Source organism: Lampris incognitus, chromosome 2 (assembly GCF_029633865.1).
Source record: "Lampris incognitus isolate fLamInc1 chromosome 2, fLamInc1.hap2, whole genome shotgun sequence".
NCBI lineage: Eukaryota > Metazoa > Chordata > Actinopteri > Lampriformes > Lampridae > Lampris > Lampris incognitus.
The window spans coordinates 21,083,998-21,100,248 of record NC_079212.1 but is presented as its reverse complement, the minus strand read 5'-3'; the positions used below and the strand labels follow the sequence as shown (position 1 = coordinate 21,100,248).

The following is a 16,251-nucleotide window of genomic DNA, read 5'->3' as shown; positions in this document are numbered from 1 at the left end:
CGTAAGACCCTAGTTCAGCAGACATGAGAAAACTGGCCATACTTTATATGTCTTTCCTTTTGTATTGCATACGATGCCTGATGAAGGCCTTTTGTCAGAGAGGTTACTTCCTCTACTTCCTCAATAAACAGAATTTTTTTTGTAGAAAGTGCAGGAATCTGTGTATTTGATCATTGTTGGATCTCTCCTAGCCACCTTTCATCAAGGTGTTCATAAGACACTATTCATTACAATAAGACTGGCGAAATATCAAAGAAGGTTGAATCGGTTCATCTGGGTACAGCGTTTATTGACAGATACGTTTCATCACTCAGCTGAATGACATCTTCAATCTCTAATCTTACCTGGATTATTGAGCATGCATCAAGACACTGGCGAAATGTGTCTTTATTCATTCACATCAATAGACACACGTTGAGATTTGATGCTGGGCTGAAGGACAACACAAACGCTCAAATCGTACGTCTTGATGCATGCTCAATAATCCAGGTAAGGAAATCACAGAAAGTTGAATCAGTTCATCTGGACGCAACGTTTAGTGGAAGAAACGTTTCCTCACGTGTCCAAGTGATTTCTGGTGATGCGGAGAGGGCGACCTCTAGTGGTCTATTGCTGTCACAACACAGAATTTACTAGCTGGGGTTGCAGGCATGGTTGCGAGCCAACGGCAGATGTTGCACCAAAATCTGCGACCGTCGAAATTTTGTCACCATGTGGTTTTCCTGAACGCACAGAGACCCCCACCTCACGGTTGTCACTAAACGGCGTTTCTAAAGGGCCGACAGCCCGAACAGATCGTGATCCTGACCTTAACCAACACCGAACCCATACACCCAAAATTGGTCAGGAGGACACAATTTTCGACAGTCGCAGATTTTGACACAACACCGTAGACCAACGCTGCAACATTTTCGGCGTCAGAGGTTGTTAAAACAACGTCTTTGGGACGCAAAACATGAATGCATAAGATTAGGTTTTGAAAAGTTCAGACTGTCTTGAATGAAAATACCAGCTGTTTCGCCCCCTCGCTATGCATAGCAGCCCACTGTCTCATTTCTGTTTATCAAGTTGTCTTCATTCCATTCCTTCTACGGCCTTCAGGAGCACACAGAATATCTCAATTAGGCTTGCACAAAAAAAACACACACACACACACACACACACACACACACACAAAACAATCAGCCATGCGAGTGCTGTCGTTATCACATAGAAATGTAAATGAATTCAGTAAATATTCCACATTTATAATAACCCGAATGTATGTGCATGACGTGACATATCATAATCTTCTAACATTAGAAGGGCTTTTCAGGATCACCCCCACTTAAGCTGTTCACTTCACTCCTCAGAATATATCAGTGTATGACTTGCAAAGCCAACCACATGTATGCGTCATTAAGACTTATTTGTACATATTGTATATCAAAGCTCAAGTTCTTCCTTAATAATTTCAAGTTGCACAGAAACAACCAACGCTGACAGAAGACTGGGAGGATTTTACTCACAGTACATGATTCTATCCCCAGAGCCTCAAAGCATGTATTTGTAAATGTGTTTTTTCTTCTTTTTTTCTTTTTAGAAAGATGCACTATAATTATTTGGGACCACCATATAGATTGCTTCCACTGACACCCTGGTTTAATTCTGAAGGACCATGGTTGAAGATATGTCACTTAAACATAATGGAACAATGAGAGCACAGCATCCTCAAACGGTACAAAAATCAGCTTCTCCTATTTGCAGATATCTAATTTTTCTCGCTTGAAATTTCTATGTAATAGTGAACTCTTTGGACATCCAAAGCACAATTTTTTACAATTATCATTTCTTGTTGATTTGTTGTCTCACATGCCTAAATTCTGTATGCAATACAAAGTCTAGCATTGACAGACACTAGCTGAGACTATCAAGATAGCTCATCGGTTACGATGGGGTATAATTGCACTACTTTGATTATATGTCTGCTTTATAATGCAATAAATGCACTAAATGTTATGCTGTAGCCACCTCTGGTGTTGAATATGGTGTCTGGTCTGATGAGCCCCCATGTCCCACGGCTGACCAAAATTCAAAAAGTGAAATGATTACCAACCGATGATTCTGATGTTGAAATGTATAGGGTGCATCTGTTGTCAATAGCATATCGGAAATAAGGGGTGAATAATAATAAAAAAAGAGAAGATTTTAGTCATGTTTCCGAGTCTGGTTTTTGTGTCCTCCAAACTATCCGAGCACTTCACTAGATTCCCTCAAATGATTTGGGTGCAATTTTAGAAACGCACCAACAGAGAGCAGATGTGTTGTATCTGTAAAATTCTGGTGCCTGTGACGAGCAACTCATTCTCTAGCTGCAGATAATCACACACGATTTGTAATGATGCTGCATCACCAGTGCAGCAAAATAACCATTTCAGGACTTCACAGAGATGTCATACATGCAGGGGTGGCTTGCATCTCAACTTCCTTTTCATCTTTTCCCATTCCCGTTTTCCTCCATTTCCTTCACTTTCTCTCGACTGGTAATGTGTCGCCCCACTGCAAGGGTTTCATCCTGGTATACGTGCCAGATCCCCCACCACCACCATTGTGCTACTGTTAGATAATGGTCATTTCTAACCCAGTGACAGTCGATTGGGCCTCCTGCTGGCAAAGTGACCTCCCTTGACCCAGCCTCGGGACAAGGAGGGTTCAGCAGTTTATTCAGACACATTCGCACAAGAGGCTGTGACTGGACTGAGGAACAGAGACTTCTTCCATCAGTGCCTGAGTGATCACTCCATAAACACTGTTGTTGGCGAACTCCATCATGCTGTCCCAAATGTACATGGCTCTCCCCATATGCTGCACATTCAAATTCATCTTACGCTCTATTTCCCATCAGAAGCTGATGCCTACCATTCCTGTCTGGCCATTTCCTCACGATCATCATGCACCATCTGTCAATTTTTTTTTATTAGTGTATATCATTCCAGTCCTGCCATAGTTCAACTTTCAGCAGCAATTCTCCGTTCTCGCTCAGTCAAACAGATCTTCCACAAAGCACACATTTTCAAATGCGAAACACAAAATTAATGTAGTTAGGACGCCATCCACGGAGGATTTCAGGATAATAAAAAAGTGGCGATTCAACTTTTACTTTTTATCAGTAGTACTCACTTCCCTCGAAGAACGGTGGAAGATGGTCTCTCATCCTCTTGATGCCAATTGCCGGTATTGTAACCAAATTAGCCGGCGTGTTAAGGGTGAAGGTGTCAGAAGTTCCATCCTGCCAATAGTTGTCACAGCTGAGTGACGCCCTCACCCCTTGCCCCTAACTCAACCCCATCCACCTCTATCTTCTGGTGTCAGACATATTGGAAGGTGTCACTTCATCCCAGCTGAGTATTCAGAGGCTCTGCTGTGGTCACATAGGCATCCCTCTGTGCAGGAGGGTTTCTTGAGCAGGGTCAGGGAAAGTTCAGCCGGCTAGCTGAACCTCTCCTTTCCACAACCACAGACTCACACGGCACGGTCCAGTGGTTAGCGCTGTCGCCTCACAGCAAGAAGGTCCTGGATTCAAACCCCAGGTTTGTCCAACCTGGTCATGGTTATCCAAAGGAATTTAATCAAGTGCAACTGGACTTAGTTATATATCCGTGAAGACGTTTGCCTCTCATCCAAGAGGCTTCATCAGTTCGTGCCTTTCTGACTAGACCGGGCTAGTCTGACTGGCTGGTGATGAAACTCAGATACTTAGCCTCTTTGGAGTCGTTATCAGAGCTAAGTATCTGAGTTTCATCACCAGCCAGTCAGACTAGCTTGGTCTAGTCAGAAAGGCACGAACTGATGAAGCCTCTTGGATGAGAGGCAAAACGTCTTCACGGATATATAACCAAGTCCAGTTGCACTTGATTCAATTCCTTTGGATGTTAGGGTTAGTACTCCTGTCTGTGCCCCTGAGCAAGGCATGGCAAGACAAACTGGAGTTGGTCCCCGGGTGCCGCGTGGTGGCTGCCCACTGCCCCTAGCTACACAGCTATGATGGGTTAAATGCAGAGAGGAATTTCCACATGGGGATTAATATAGTATATCCAAAAACAAAAAAAACAACAAAAAAAAACATGCAAGCTTGGTTTGGTCAGTAGTTTCACTGAGATGCTTATATAAAGATTTGGGATCCTCTGTAAATTGAAAAATAAAATGAATTCTATGTACATTATGTAAGTATTAGATCCTAAAAGTGAAAATTAGGTAATGTCAATACTCCATTTATACATACACAGCAGGTAGGAGCTGTCTACAGCTTCATCTAACACCCTTCTTCTCTTTTATTCTTCTACTCTTCTGCACTTATTTTCTTCCTGTACACGTCCTGACAATGTTTGCTGGCCCATGCCACAGTACATATGTATCTGAATGTGGTTATAGCCTGTCATTTCTAACAAGCTACTGTTTTGATCAGCCATGACAAAAGAACTGCATCAGAGAGTGAAGTCATACTTGCACATTGCACGTTTCCCTGATGAAAATCCAATGCTTGCCAACACAAATTTACCGAAGCAGCACAAACAAACAAAACAATGTTACCCGTGTCACAAACCCCTCCGTGTTTTCCTGTTTTATCTCTGCAGGCAGATGGAAAACTCCTCTATCGGGGCAGTGAGAGATGAAAACAAGACATATTGGTCCATAAAGCGTAGACAGATGTCAGCATGGGAGATGAATGGCATGGGCTTTGTACAAGCAGTGGGCAAATTGCTTTGACTCACCTGGACAACAACTCTGCCAGAGCACTGATTGGCAGCAGTAAGTAAATTAGCCAGCAAGCTGCCAGGCACCAGAGACAATGCTTAATTGACTTTTGTCTTTTAATTCCCCTTTTTCTGCAAGGAGGTGCAATCTCCATGCAGTAATAACCTTGAGGGTGTGAAACTTAGCATCGGTCTCCACTGGTTAGTTCGGCACCGATGAGAGTTGTGACCTCTGATCTGACCCGTGTGCAGCCTCTTGCTGGCTGCCTATCAGGGGGTCTGACTCCTGTGGTCTCACACCTCCCACTGGATGGGAACAAAGCATGAGCATCACAACACTGTTTAATAATGTTATTATCACCACAAATCCCACGTAACTTCTTTTTCCAGCTTGTTTTGGTTCTCTATCATATTGGTGTTTTTATGACGATGCCATTTGTACCTCAGTGACGTATGGTCGTATATGAAACCTGTGATGGGAACTCAAGTTCGGTTGGCAAGTACACGACCTCCGTCAAAAACTTTTGTCAGCCACTGATATCAGGTCAATAGATATTGATGTTGTTTCTCCGAGTATGACAACGAACGCTGTCATTCATCACATGAATCTGAGTCAACACATTTTGACACGGTCGTAGAATACAGAAAATTCAAAAAGACAGAGCTGGGTTTAGATGACAAAAGCTATTGATTTGACCCTGCAGCTCAGATTAAGGCAAACTAATTGGTCTACTGTGGAGTGGCCTACCAGTCCTATTGTCCCCAACCCTGGTATGTCATTGATCTCGGGGACAAAGTCGATCTTGTCCATCGATTTGTAGCAGGGCCCCCACAGGTGACAACACACCAGTGTAAACTGAATGGATATGCCAGACTAATTGCCTATAGTGCCTCATTATCGGAATAGAAGGCTAGACAAAGTTCACTGCGAAGGCATTGATAATTTACAATATGAATCACATTCTAAATCGAGTAGAAAAGGCACCGTAATGATTTTGTTGAGATCGATTAAGTATATCTTTGGCTGCAGGCCCACGTAAGCGTGGATTAACGCACACAAACGCATGTTAATTTTAGTACGAATCGTGCACACGCTTCTCATTTGATCGTTCGTGTTTTTAACGCAATTCTCGTCTGATGGTGGAGGAAATTATAGAGAAAATAAAGAGGCTTGTTTTTGTTTTTTTTTGTTTTTTTAGTTTTGTTTTTTTTTTTAGTTTTTTTTTTTTTACCGTCTGAAGCATGTAGGAGTGATGTTCGGGCGGCTGTGGAACGGCGCACGCCCATTGGCTGGCCGGGCCGCCTGTATAAGAGCCGCAGTGGCAAATTCAATCAGATCAACTGCGGGCATCAGTCTGTAAGAGGCAGGCAGGCAGGCAGGAAGGAGAGCTCTCACTGGGACGGTTATTCATTTTATTTTATTTTTTATTTTTTTTGAGGTGCTCTGTGTGTGGGGTTTCTTTCTTTTTAGGAAAATTCGCATTTCCTCCGTGAAACATTGCGTTGTTGTTGTTGTTGTTGTTAGTAACAACATGAAGGAGAGGAGAAACACGCAGCCACTGGTGGTAAGATGCAAACTGGTCCTTGTGGGAGACGTTCAATGCGGAAAGACGGCGATGTTGCAAGTCCTGGCGAAGGACTGTTATCCAGAGGTATGTCGGAGAATGCTTTAGTATTTCTAATATGTTTCGAAAATGAAAGAAAAAAAACGCGTCTCTACGTGTTCTAGATGTTTCTGTACTTTTTGATTCGCGTTATATCCGCCTCGACGTAATTAGCAGAGAGGATCGGCGGAGTGTAGCAAATGTGGTCCGCATTTCCCAGAAACTCATTTTCGCAGTCTATTATTACATTTTCACTGTGAATTAGAGAACAAAATTATTCTCTTTGATTATGTTACATGTAAATTATCTGTACGGAGATGCCTTCATATATATATATATATCAAAGATTTGAAGTCAGTGAAATAGAATGAAGACAGCCGATGGTTACCTCCTATTGTTGCATTTCATTTCCTACGAGAGGGGGATTCATTAAGTAATGAGTCTCATCACGTAGGACTGTAACTGACTGGCACCTCACCACTAATGTGACACCCTGTTGATAATTACTCTGCAGACCTATGTGCCCACGGTGTTTGAGAACTACACATTCTGTCTGGAGCTGGAAGAGCAACGTGTAGAGCTCAGTCTGTGGGACACATCAGGTAACCAGTCCTCTGCTCCTAACGATTTGCCATTAGACCCAGGGATATCAGGCTGTGTAGTACGTATGCTATGCCCTTTGATCTGAGGGAGGGAATGGCCCCTAGCTCAGCTCCTGTGCTGCAAAGCATGGGGCTGGAGCCGCTGAACCTTGCATGCCTGATGTTGTTCCTGGATGTGGGTCTCTGGTACAGTAATTTCCTCCTCACGCCATTGTCCGCCTTTTAGAAAATAATGTAAATGTATTCAGCATCTCGTATCCCTGTATCCCATGATTTTCTTTGTTGTGTGTGAAAGAGGTTCTGGGATGCTGCAATCACCGTTCCCCTGCATGCAAATGGTAATGGGGATTGGCGTTTGCTGTTCTCCGGTGTTCACAGAATATATAGGCACACTTGTTGGTGTGCAGGGCTTCCATGTGTCAGAATGTATTGTTTTCCATATTACCACACTGCAGTGGATTGCATTGGAGGACAACGTTTATATCGCCATTTTTCATGTAACTGTTGATGGTTTCAGAAAAGAAAGGGTCCACGTCACACTATCATTGGAGCAGGGTGAACCTCTTAAGTGCTGTTCATCTTGAAAGAATTATGCAAACTGTCAGCAAGTGGCAAAATTACAAGATAGGAGACTATATTTTATGTTCCAAGATGATTTATTCACACTGGACAAAAACTGGAGTTGGCCATGCAAGACCTTAAGGCTGTGTCAGAGAGAAAAATGCATCAAGCATCTTTCTATACCCTTAATAAATCAGTCAAGTCGGATGCCTCCTCATCCGTGCAGTCGGATGCTCATTTACCGCAGACATTACAATCACAGAGTAAACATACAACTCATTTGTCTCAGTAAAACTATAAAAAATACTACAAAGCAGATAACACTTAATCACCACCATTATTAGTTTCTCCTAAAAGACAACTGAAATAAAAGTCTGCTTTCAGACCGTAAGGGCCAAGAGAGTTGGAGGTGTGGATTCAGAATGCTTGCCTTTTCAAGATGGTGTGACAATACGATGTTCAGTTCTTTGCTGCCAGAGAATCGAAGGAAAACTCGAGAATTGTCTGATCGAAAAGCGAACCGCACTGCATCATTTGTGTGCTTTGACTTGCTTCATTGCAACCTATAGGCAGAAAGACCGCAGTTGACTTTGCTTCAGTGGTTTCCATTTCTGAATGTGTGCATCATCTAGCCTCTATGTGTTTGTCTATATGAAGCAGAGTGAAAAAGAGGGTCAATGTGTCAGCGTGGATCTCCCTGGGGTTGTGAAGTGTAGCATGTTGACCTGGATTCTGTGAACCTAGGTCTGTAGCACCTGTTTGATTTCCTCTACGCTGACTGCACAACCTGATCCCCTCCAGCCCCCATCTGATTCCATCCATACTCTGTGGGCCATGCTAGATACGTGTCAGACAGGCTCGCTATAGGTCAGCATGGCTGCACAAACTCGTGTGTGAGTGTGTGTGTGTGTTCACTGGCAGCAAAGCCCTTATGTAATGGATCTATTTGTGTGCGATGTAGCTGGGTTTACTTTGCTCTCATCATTTTTCCCATGATCTTAGTGAGGCAAAATGGGGAAAAAAAACTGAATGTAATTCCCAGACAAGACCAAAGCCAGCCTTTTAATCCCAGGCTGTGGCCCATTGGTCTGACCAGTCCGATTGGGCTCGGTGCCTGGGGATGATGGGCTTGGAGAGGCATCTAGTGGGGCAAGAAGGTTTTTGGAGCAGACAGACACAAGGCAACTCAGATATAGTTGTGACCTGCATTCCCCTCCATATGCTGCCTGAGATCACCCACTCCCAGCATGATGCAGGGGATTAAGACTCACTGGGGCATCTCCCCTGGTTTGACCTAATGAGAGTTGAAGATTCTTTTGCTTTCATTTTTTTCTTTCTCTCTGTTTCTCTCTGTCTCTCTCTCTCTGTCTCTCCCTCGCTTTCTCTCTTCCCAACACATGGAACCGAGTTACTGCTTTTCCCTCCCTCTTACACAATCTCCCTCCCCCACTGCCGTTGTTGTTCTCCCACCTTTTCCCTCACCCCACTGCCCTTCCTTCCTTTACTGCGCCCCCTGCGGTTTGACTGACGGCGGAGAGCAAACTGCACCTCTCCCACCTGCCTTTTCTTTTTTTAATGTGCTTTCCTTGTTTGTTTTTTTTTAAACTTTTTGTTTTGTTTTTGGAGGTATAGCATATCTGGTATCAGTGTCCTTGTGATAGATGACAGGCAGTGGGGGCTAACTTAACGAATAGTAACACAATACAGTTTCTGGCTGTAATCTGCTCTAATTGCACAGGGCTGCGCCCGTCACAGCCCCACCACACTGAGTGGGTCTCCTCATTATCCCAGCTCTTCATTGATTGGACTGACCTCATCCCACGGCTCCCCAGTGGCAGCCAGCTCCCTCTCCCAGGCCCACTGTGGATTTACAGGGCCAAAATCAATCCACCGGATTTAATCAGCCCGGCCCAGTCGCACATGCAGAGGCGGTGGGTCAGGGTGTGTGTGTGTGTGTGTGTGTGTGTGGGGGGGATACCCATCTAGTGGCCATAATTCATGAGCAGTGAATAATGAATCTTGTTATACTGTTAGGGAGTCATCTATCCCATGTTGAATGGATTTACACATACAATGCTCAGTGTTTCAAGATATAATGGTTACTGGTATGTCCCGTAAATGGGATTGATTTGGAAGGAGCCAATATTCTATTAAGCTGATGAGACAATGTTTGGTTGTGAAATGGCGGTATCTTTGAAAGATGGATAATTTTAATGGCCATATATCATATGTTACTAATGGTCTATCAGGTTTTATCAGATACAGCAAGTTGATATTCATGTTTTAGGCAGAATTAGAAAATGGTTTATAAGAGCCAGATAACCAATGTGAATCAACATTTTGACGGTGTAGGTGGTAATTTTGTCAAGAAGACGGTGTGAATAGTGTGGGTCAGTCCACATTCCTAAATGTTTCCCCTTATTTCTGCACCTTTTCTTCACAGTTGTTCACAGGGCAAATACTAATCAAATAAATAATACAGTGTTTATGCATTGTTTATGAACTAGTTAGTATGTGTAAAGGCTGTGGTAAAATAAAGCCCAGGGTCTCACTTGCCCTGCCGGTGACAAGTTTTAAAGTGGCGCTCCGTTGATGGTTAAAACAGGGTGATGCTTAGAAACAAAGAAACATCCCTTTATTTCCCCTAGCAGAAGCTCTCAGACTTGATTTCGACTGGGGCATGCAAGACAACAGCAGTCTGATGCAACACAGGGTTTTTTTTGGCCAGGCTCTGAGCGCCACGGTTTGTAACTGCAGCAACAGCTCAGCTCCCATGCTGGCCCCTGGGTGGATGGATGGGTAGGGCTCCCCTCATCCCCAAATCTATGACTCATCCCATCACTAGATCGTTAATCTGTCTGACCTCTGCATTCTCACTGTAGGAGATGAGTGCGCTAATGATGTGGATGAGCCTTGTCACTCAGTTCACTTATCACACACACACACACATACGTGCAGTCACTCATGCACATATATACAGTACATGCCTAAAAGCAGACACCCCCCTCCCCCACCTGTACGCTCCAAACACAAGGCCTGCCGTCTCCGCCTTTGAAGCCTACTTCCACTCTGGCCCAATTTCCACCTCGACACTGCTCTGGGCATCGCATCATCGAGACGGATGGAGTTTGAGTTCAGCTGCAGGAATTCAGTGTTACAACCCCCCCCCCCCATTGCCCACCCCCCTTTCAGTACCCAGTTAGTCAGCCTCTCTGTGTTTCATGCCTCAGAAAACCTCCATCTGTTGTAGCCATGGAGGTGGGTGGGTGGGTTGGAGGGAAGGAATGTTGGTTTGGGAGGAAACAAGAAAGAAAGGAAATGAGAGAGAGAGAGACATATACAGAGAGAGAAAGTGAGAGAGAGATTGTCTATGATGTCAGACTGCAGGGGGTGAGGGATTAATGGCAGAGGAGGGCTCTATGTGATCTCTTTCGGTAGGGTACACTTCTGCTTTCTATCAGGTCTTCCTCTCGTCTTCTCTTGCCACAATAGACAGCTATTTCCTCCAGCATTAGAAACTGAGTCCAGGCGTGTGGGGCGAGTGGCTGCCAGTGCTGCTACTGTACGCACATGGCACACCACTGCAAATGCAAATCCTGTTAAAAAGCCTTAATTTCATTCCCTTGAAAATGGAAGACGATGCAAGTGCAAATTAGATTTCCATTGTCCGAAGTGAAAGATCAGAAGTTGCAGGGAAGGTTTGAGTTGAGAAAAACGGATTAAAAAGTCCCTGATATGCTCCCTCCCTTCCTCCCGCCTTGGCAGAGGGACTAATTTGTCAGCTTTAATTGAAATGGCTCTTCGGACCCCAGCGTGCCTGCCCATCGATCGGTGCGTTTAGATCAGCAACCGTTTAATGCAGAATCACACCCAGGTTCCTGCCTTGGTGATTACCGCATGTTGGAGAGGTGGACAGATTGCTTTTACTCCTTCCTGCAATCCTAACTGGACACCATGTGGAGACACAAGGATCCCACTGAGGTCATCTGTGTGGCCATGATTGTTTTGACTTTGTGTCAGTTGTCCCAGAGAAGAAATGCAATCTTGTTAAATTTTGAATGCCGTGGCCTTTCGTCTATGGCCCGAGGTGTTAATACCTTAAACGGCAATCAAACATTACACATTTTAATGGCGGTGAATCGTTTTTCCTGCACAGATACAAACAAGCTGTAGTAGATTGTTTGTCCGAATCACATTGTTTGGATAGATGAATTCCCATTTACCATTAGAACAAAAAATACTTTTTCACGCCCAAAGGCACAGAATTGTGATGCAACAAGCGTGTCCCTTTGTTCCTTCAGTAGCACAGCTAACACTCTTCCGGACATTGAGCCCTAAGGAATTCCAGCACAGCTTGTCATTATTCCACTCGCATCTCCTGGCAGCTGGCAAATTCAATTTTACCCTTTGATAATGTGGAAAGGCATTAACTATTTATGAAACTGATTTATATGCACGTATCCATGTTGTGTGCAATCCTGTTGCAGGGCATGCAGTATCTTTTTCAAAAATGTTTTGTTCTTTTCCTTTTCTAGCCGTTACATTGTTTTCTATATTGTAAATTAATTAAGTGGGTTATGTAATATCTGTTGCGTGAGGACACTGTCTGCTGTTGTTATCTATAGCCACAAGGAGAGGACTGAATCCCTATTGAGAGTCATACTGAAGTTGAGTAAACATGTTAATCCTGTTGAGCTGCTCCTCTTCCCTTTCATCTGATCTGATAGGGGGTTCGACTCTGGCTGGCGCCGGATTTTACCAAAGGCTGTTGTTCAGCTCTCCTCTGATGTGGCGGCGATGGTGTGTGCAAGTTTGTGTTTGTGTGTGAAGAGTGTACGTGTACGGTCCCTAAACCCGGTGCAGAGGAAAGTCCCCGGCAATGAGTGGGTGGGCAGTTTGCTGTGTAAAATGATTGATTGGCAGTAAAGGCGAGCCGTTATGGAGGGATGGGTGGAATGCTTGATGCGGATGGTGGATTCCAAGGCTGTTGCTGTGGTAACAGAGGGACCGGAGGTATTGCACACCATGCGGAGGACTTTAGGGGGGTGGGTGGCTTACTTAAGGATTCTGAGCATGAGTGGGAGCGTCTGCCTGCCCAGAGCCCCACTGCTCCACTTGCGTAATCCACTGCTAGAGAAGATCAATGAGGATTTAGTGCTCGATTGTCATCTTCTCCCCCTCTGAAATGCCAGTAAAGGATAGAGGAGCAGGGAAAGGAGCAGTTTCAGGGACAGCAAAGTAAGACTCAACATGAGAAGTGATGCCGATTACCCATAATCTTTGCTGCTGCATTCCCTTGCTCTCTCTCTCTCTCTCTGTTTCTCTCTCTGTCTCTCTCTCTCTCTCTGTCTCGCTCTCTCTCTGTGTGTGTGTCTCTCTCTGTCTCGCTCTCTCTGTCTCTCTCTCTCTCCTTCTACCTTTCTATTGTTCTGTCTCCATCCCTGATCTGGCAAGCCGCCTGTCATTACAGCAATCAATTCTGGATGCAGTCTCAGCTTAAACTATATCATTTGAATCTTGGGCTCCTAAACTTTTTTTTTCATGCACAATCCCAAATCTGAGAAATGTAGTGTTTTTATCCTCATACTGTATGATCTGTGAGAAATATGATCATGACCCATAGTCTCAACTAACAGTTTAAATAATACTGTACTAAACTTATGAGTTGCGTATTTAAGTTTGCTATGTTGTGTTTTGGCTCCCTGTCACAGTTGTGTTTTGCTGTTCCCTCTTTTCCAACCTTTTTTTTTTTTTTGGTCTCATCAAGTTAGTAAAATCTCCCTCCTTGTCTCTCACAGGTTCTCCATACTATGACAATGTGAGGCCCCTGTGCTACAGTGACTCAGATGCAGTTTTGCTGTGTTTTGACATCAGCCGCCCAGACACAGTGGACAGCGGCCTTAAGAAGGTCAGAAGTTCAGTTTCTTACCTAGTCGCCTCCTCCAACCCTCGGTCACATTTCTTGTCCTTGGCTCCATCAGACTAATTGTTACTACCCTCAGAGAAGTCATTAGCGTTTTTGGTATCATAAGGCCATTGAAGTAAATGTCTTGTCTGTCTGCAGTGGAAGACCGAAATCCTGGACTTCTGCCCCAGCACACGCATCCTGCTCATTGGATGTAAGACCGACTTGCGCACAGACGTCTGCACACTGATGGAGCTGTCCAATCAGAAACAGACCCCCATTACCTATGAGCAGGTGAGAGGGGAGAACAAATATTTTTCATGACAAAGATCTAAAAAAACAAACAAACTATGAAACATACACTGTAGTGATATAGATGTGAAGCACAACTGTTGTGAGACTTTGCCATGAACAGAATGATACGAGATTGCTGTTTTACGTTTGCAATCGGAAGTAGGCCTAGCATTGACTGCACATTTTTTACTAACTTTAAATACTATTTACATAATATCCTGACTGGGGGCTTTACACTGACGTTATAAGATAGATGCTTTTGCACATATTCAACAGAGTGAAAGTTAGCTCGTCTGAATCATGTTTTCAGCTAATCAACAACCCAGAAAAGCAAGTTAAAACAACAGAAACATTATCGAAAAAAATATCAAAAGATAGATTTTGGGGGCGTCTGGGTAGTGTAGTGGTCTATTCCGTTGCTTACCAACACGGGGATTACCGGTTCGAACCCCTATGTTACCTCCGGCTTGGTTGGGCATCCCTACAGACTGTGGGTGGGAAGCCGGATGTGGGTATGTGTCCTGGTCGCTGCACTAGCACCTCCTCTGGTTGGTCGGGGCACCTGTTCGGGGAGGAGGGGGAACTGGGGGGGAATACCGTGATCCTCTCACGTGCTACGTCCACCTGGTGAAACTCCTCACTGTCAGGTGTAAAGAAGCGGCTGGCAACACCACATATATCGGAGGAGGCATGTGGTAGTCTGCATGTGGTAGTCAGAGTGGGGTAATTGGCCAGATACAACTGGGGAGAAAAAAAAGATGGATTTTGTTTGAGCGTGTTAACAGAGTTCACATTATACTTGCATTTCTGTCGATGGCGTTTCTGTAAAATCCTACCTTGAATGAAATTGAGTGATAGAATATAAGGAAGCTGCCAAGAGAGAATGGTAGCGGGGGTGCAGAAAATTATATTTCACCAATTTTCTTAACAATGAGGATCATAATGTTATCAGTAATAACAACAACAAAAAAAAAGACAAATATTTTAACATCTTACGACAGCATATATTTTTCGATGCACTCATTCAAAAATTTTTTTGGAGGGTTCACTAGCAAGGACCATGCCACAACAATGTGAATTTACAGGTTTAATGAGGAGAGGAGGTATTGAATAATGGGGATGAATGATGGAAGTGAGGACAGGGATAGATGTGGAGGTCGTCTGATTAGGCTGGTCTGGGACATCCTGAAATATGGTGGCTGGGGGAGGAGACTCAGAGTAGGGGTTCCCTCTCAGATGATGGTTTTCCTGAGCCAACTATGGACCCCAGATGGTGCCTGAAAGTAGAAGAGAAAAAAAGGAGGGAAGAGGGGATGAAGTATGTGAAGAAGAATGGGTAGGGGGAGGGATGAGGTAGGAGGGTAAATGCAAGAGATGGAGGGAGTGGGTGGGTGGGGGTCGATAGAACAGAGACAAACAGTGCTGGATGGGTTGACCACGTATAAGTAGGCTTGCTAGGTGATTAGAGGGGTGGTTGAGGCATGGCCCTACTCCCAAACCTTAGTTACTTAGGTTAACTCCCTGTCACAACCCCACCTCTTGAATCTACCCAGATGGCACAGCTAAATGAGAGACTAAATGTCAGGTTGTGAATGAGAAAGTGAGAAAGCAGGTTCATAAGGTGCTTTGTATTCAGAAGAATAGTTGGCAGAAGGAACCAAATGGCAGAAACAGTAAAATGCTTCAGCACAGACTGTATAAAGTTGGTAGAATGAATGGCATCTGATGTGTTCCTCTGCCTCTCTGGTCAAGGGCTCTGCTATGGCCAAACAGCTGGGTGCCGAGGCCTACCTGGACTGTTCGGCGTTCACCTCTGAGAAGAGCATCCACAGCGTTTTCCGCACCGCTGCGCAGGCTTGCATCAACAAGCTGCAGCCCATCCCTAAACCTAGCCCCACTCGCCGCCTCTCCAAAAGACTCCTCCACCTGCCCAGCAAGTCAGATTTGCTCTCCTCCACCTTCAAGAAGGAAAAGGCCAAGAGCTGCTCAGTCATGTGAGTGGAGACCACCCTCCCCCCTCCTCGGGTTACACTCCCCACATGCAACTCCCAGCCCCCTGCCTCTTTGGTCTCGGGGAAGGGGGGGGTGGGCACGATGGCTTTATCAGAGAAGGGCTCCCTGCTGAATCCTTCCCTCACCCCCCCCCAGAAACCAAACACCCTTCAGAAGAGGTGGACGACCTGCTGTCCACTTGCTCCTGAACATTTCAGCGCACATCCATCTTTTTCCACAACTGTTAATCTTGCTTTTGAACAAACATTACCAGTCAAGGTCTGATCATCAAGCTATTATGTTTTTTTTTATCACCTGTAAACGGTATGCAACCATAACGGTGTGATGTCAGTCCAATTTCCTATCTCTAGGCACATGTTGATTTTGTCCCAGTTGGAAACCTGCAACGTGTGACGTTTAACCTTGTGATGTAATTTACACTCTATCAGGCATTAGAAAAATCATGTATATCCCTCTTACTACGGCCCTGCGAGGCAAGAAATGGCATATTTCCGATGTCCCTATATAGGCCTCTATGTTGAAGAGGTGCAGAGGGACAA

The 16,251-nt window shown here is 44.6% G+C and overlaps 1 protein-coding gene across 1 annotated transcript; it reads left to right on the top strand.

Moving 5' to 3' along the window:
• The first annotated feature begins 6,265 nt into the window (after positions 1–6,265).
• On the top strand, positions 6,266–15,697 carry rnd1b (Rho family GTPase 1b). Its single transcript, XM_056274709.1, has 5 exons — positions 6,266–6,385; positions 6,852–6,939; positions 13,299–13,408; positions 13,565–13,699; positions 15,452–15,697. Exons 1-5 carry the CDS (start codon positions 6,266–6,268, stop codon positions 15,695–15,697), a joined length of 699 nt encoding a protein of 232 aa, XP_056130684.1.
• The last annotated feature ends 554 nt before the right edge of the window (positions 15,698–16,251 follow it).

Coding starts and splice junctions, on each gene's coding strand:
- rnd1b (XM_056274709.1), top strand. CDS start 6,266: ATGAAGGAGAGGAGAAACACGCAGCCACTGGTGGTAAGATGCAAACTG. Junction 6,386..6,851: donor CGAAGGACTGTTATCCAGAG/GTATGTCGGAGA, acceptor ATTACTCTGCAG/ACCTATGTGCCCACGGTGTT. Junction 13,700..15,451: donor CCCCCATTACCTATGAGCAG/GTGAGAGGGGAG, acceptor TCTCTGGTCAAG/GGCTCTGCTATGGCCAAACA.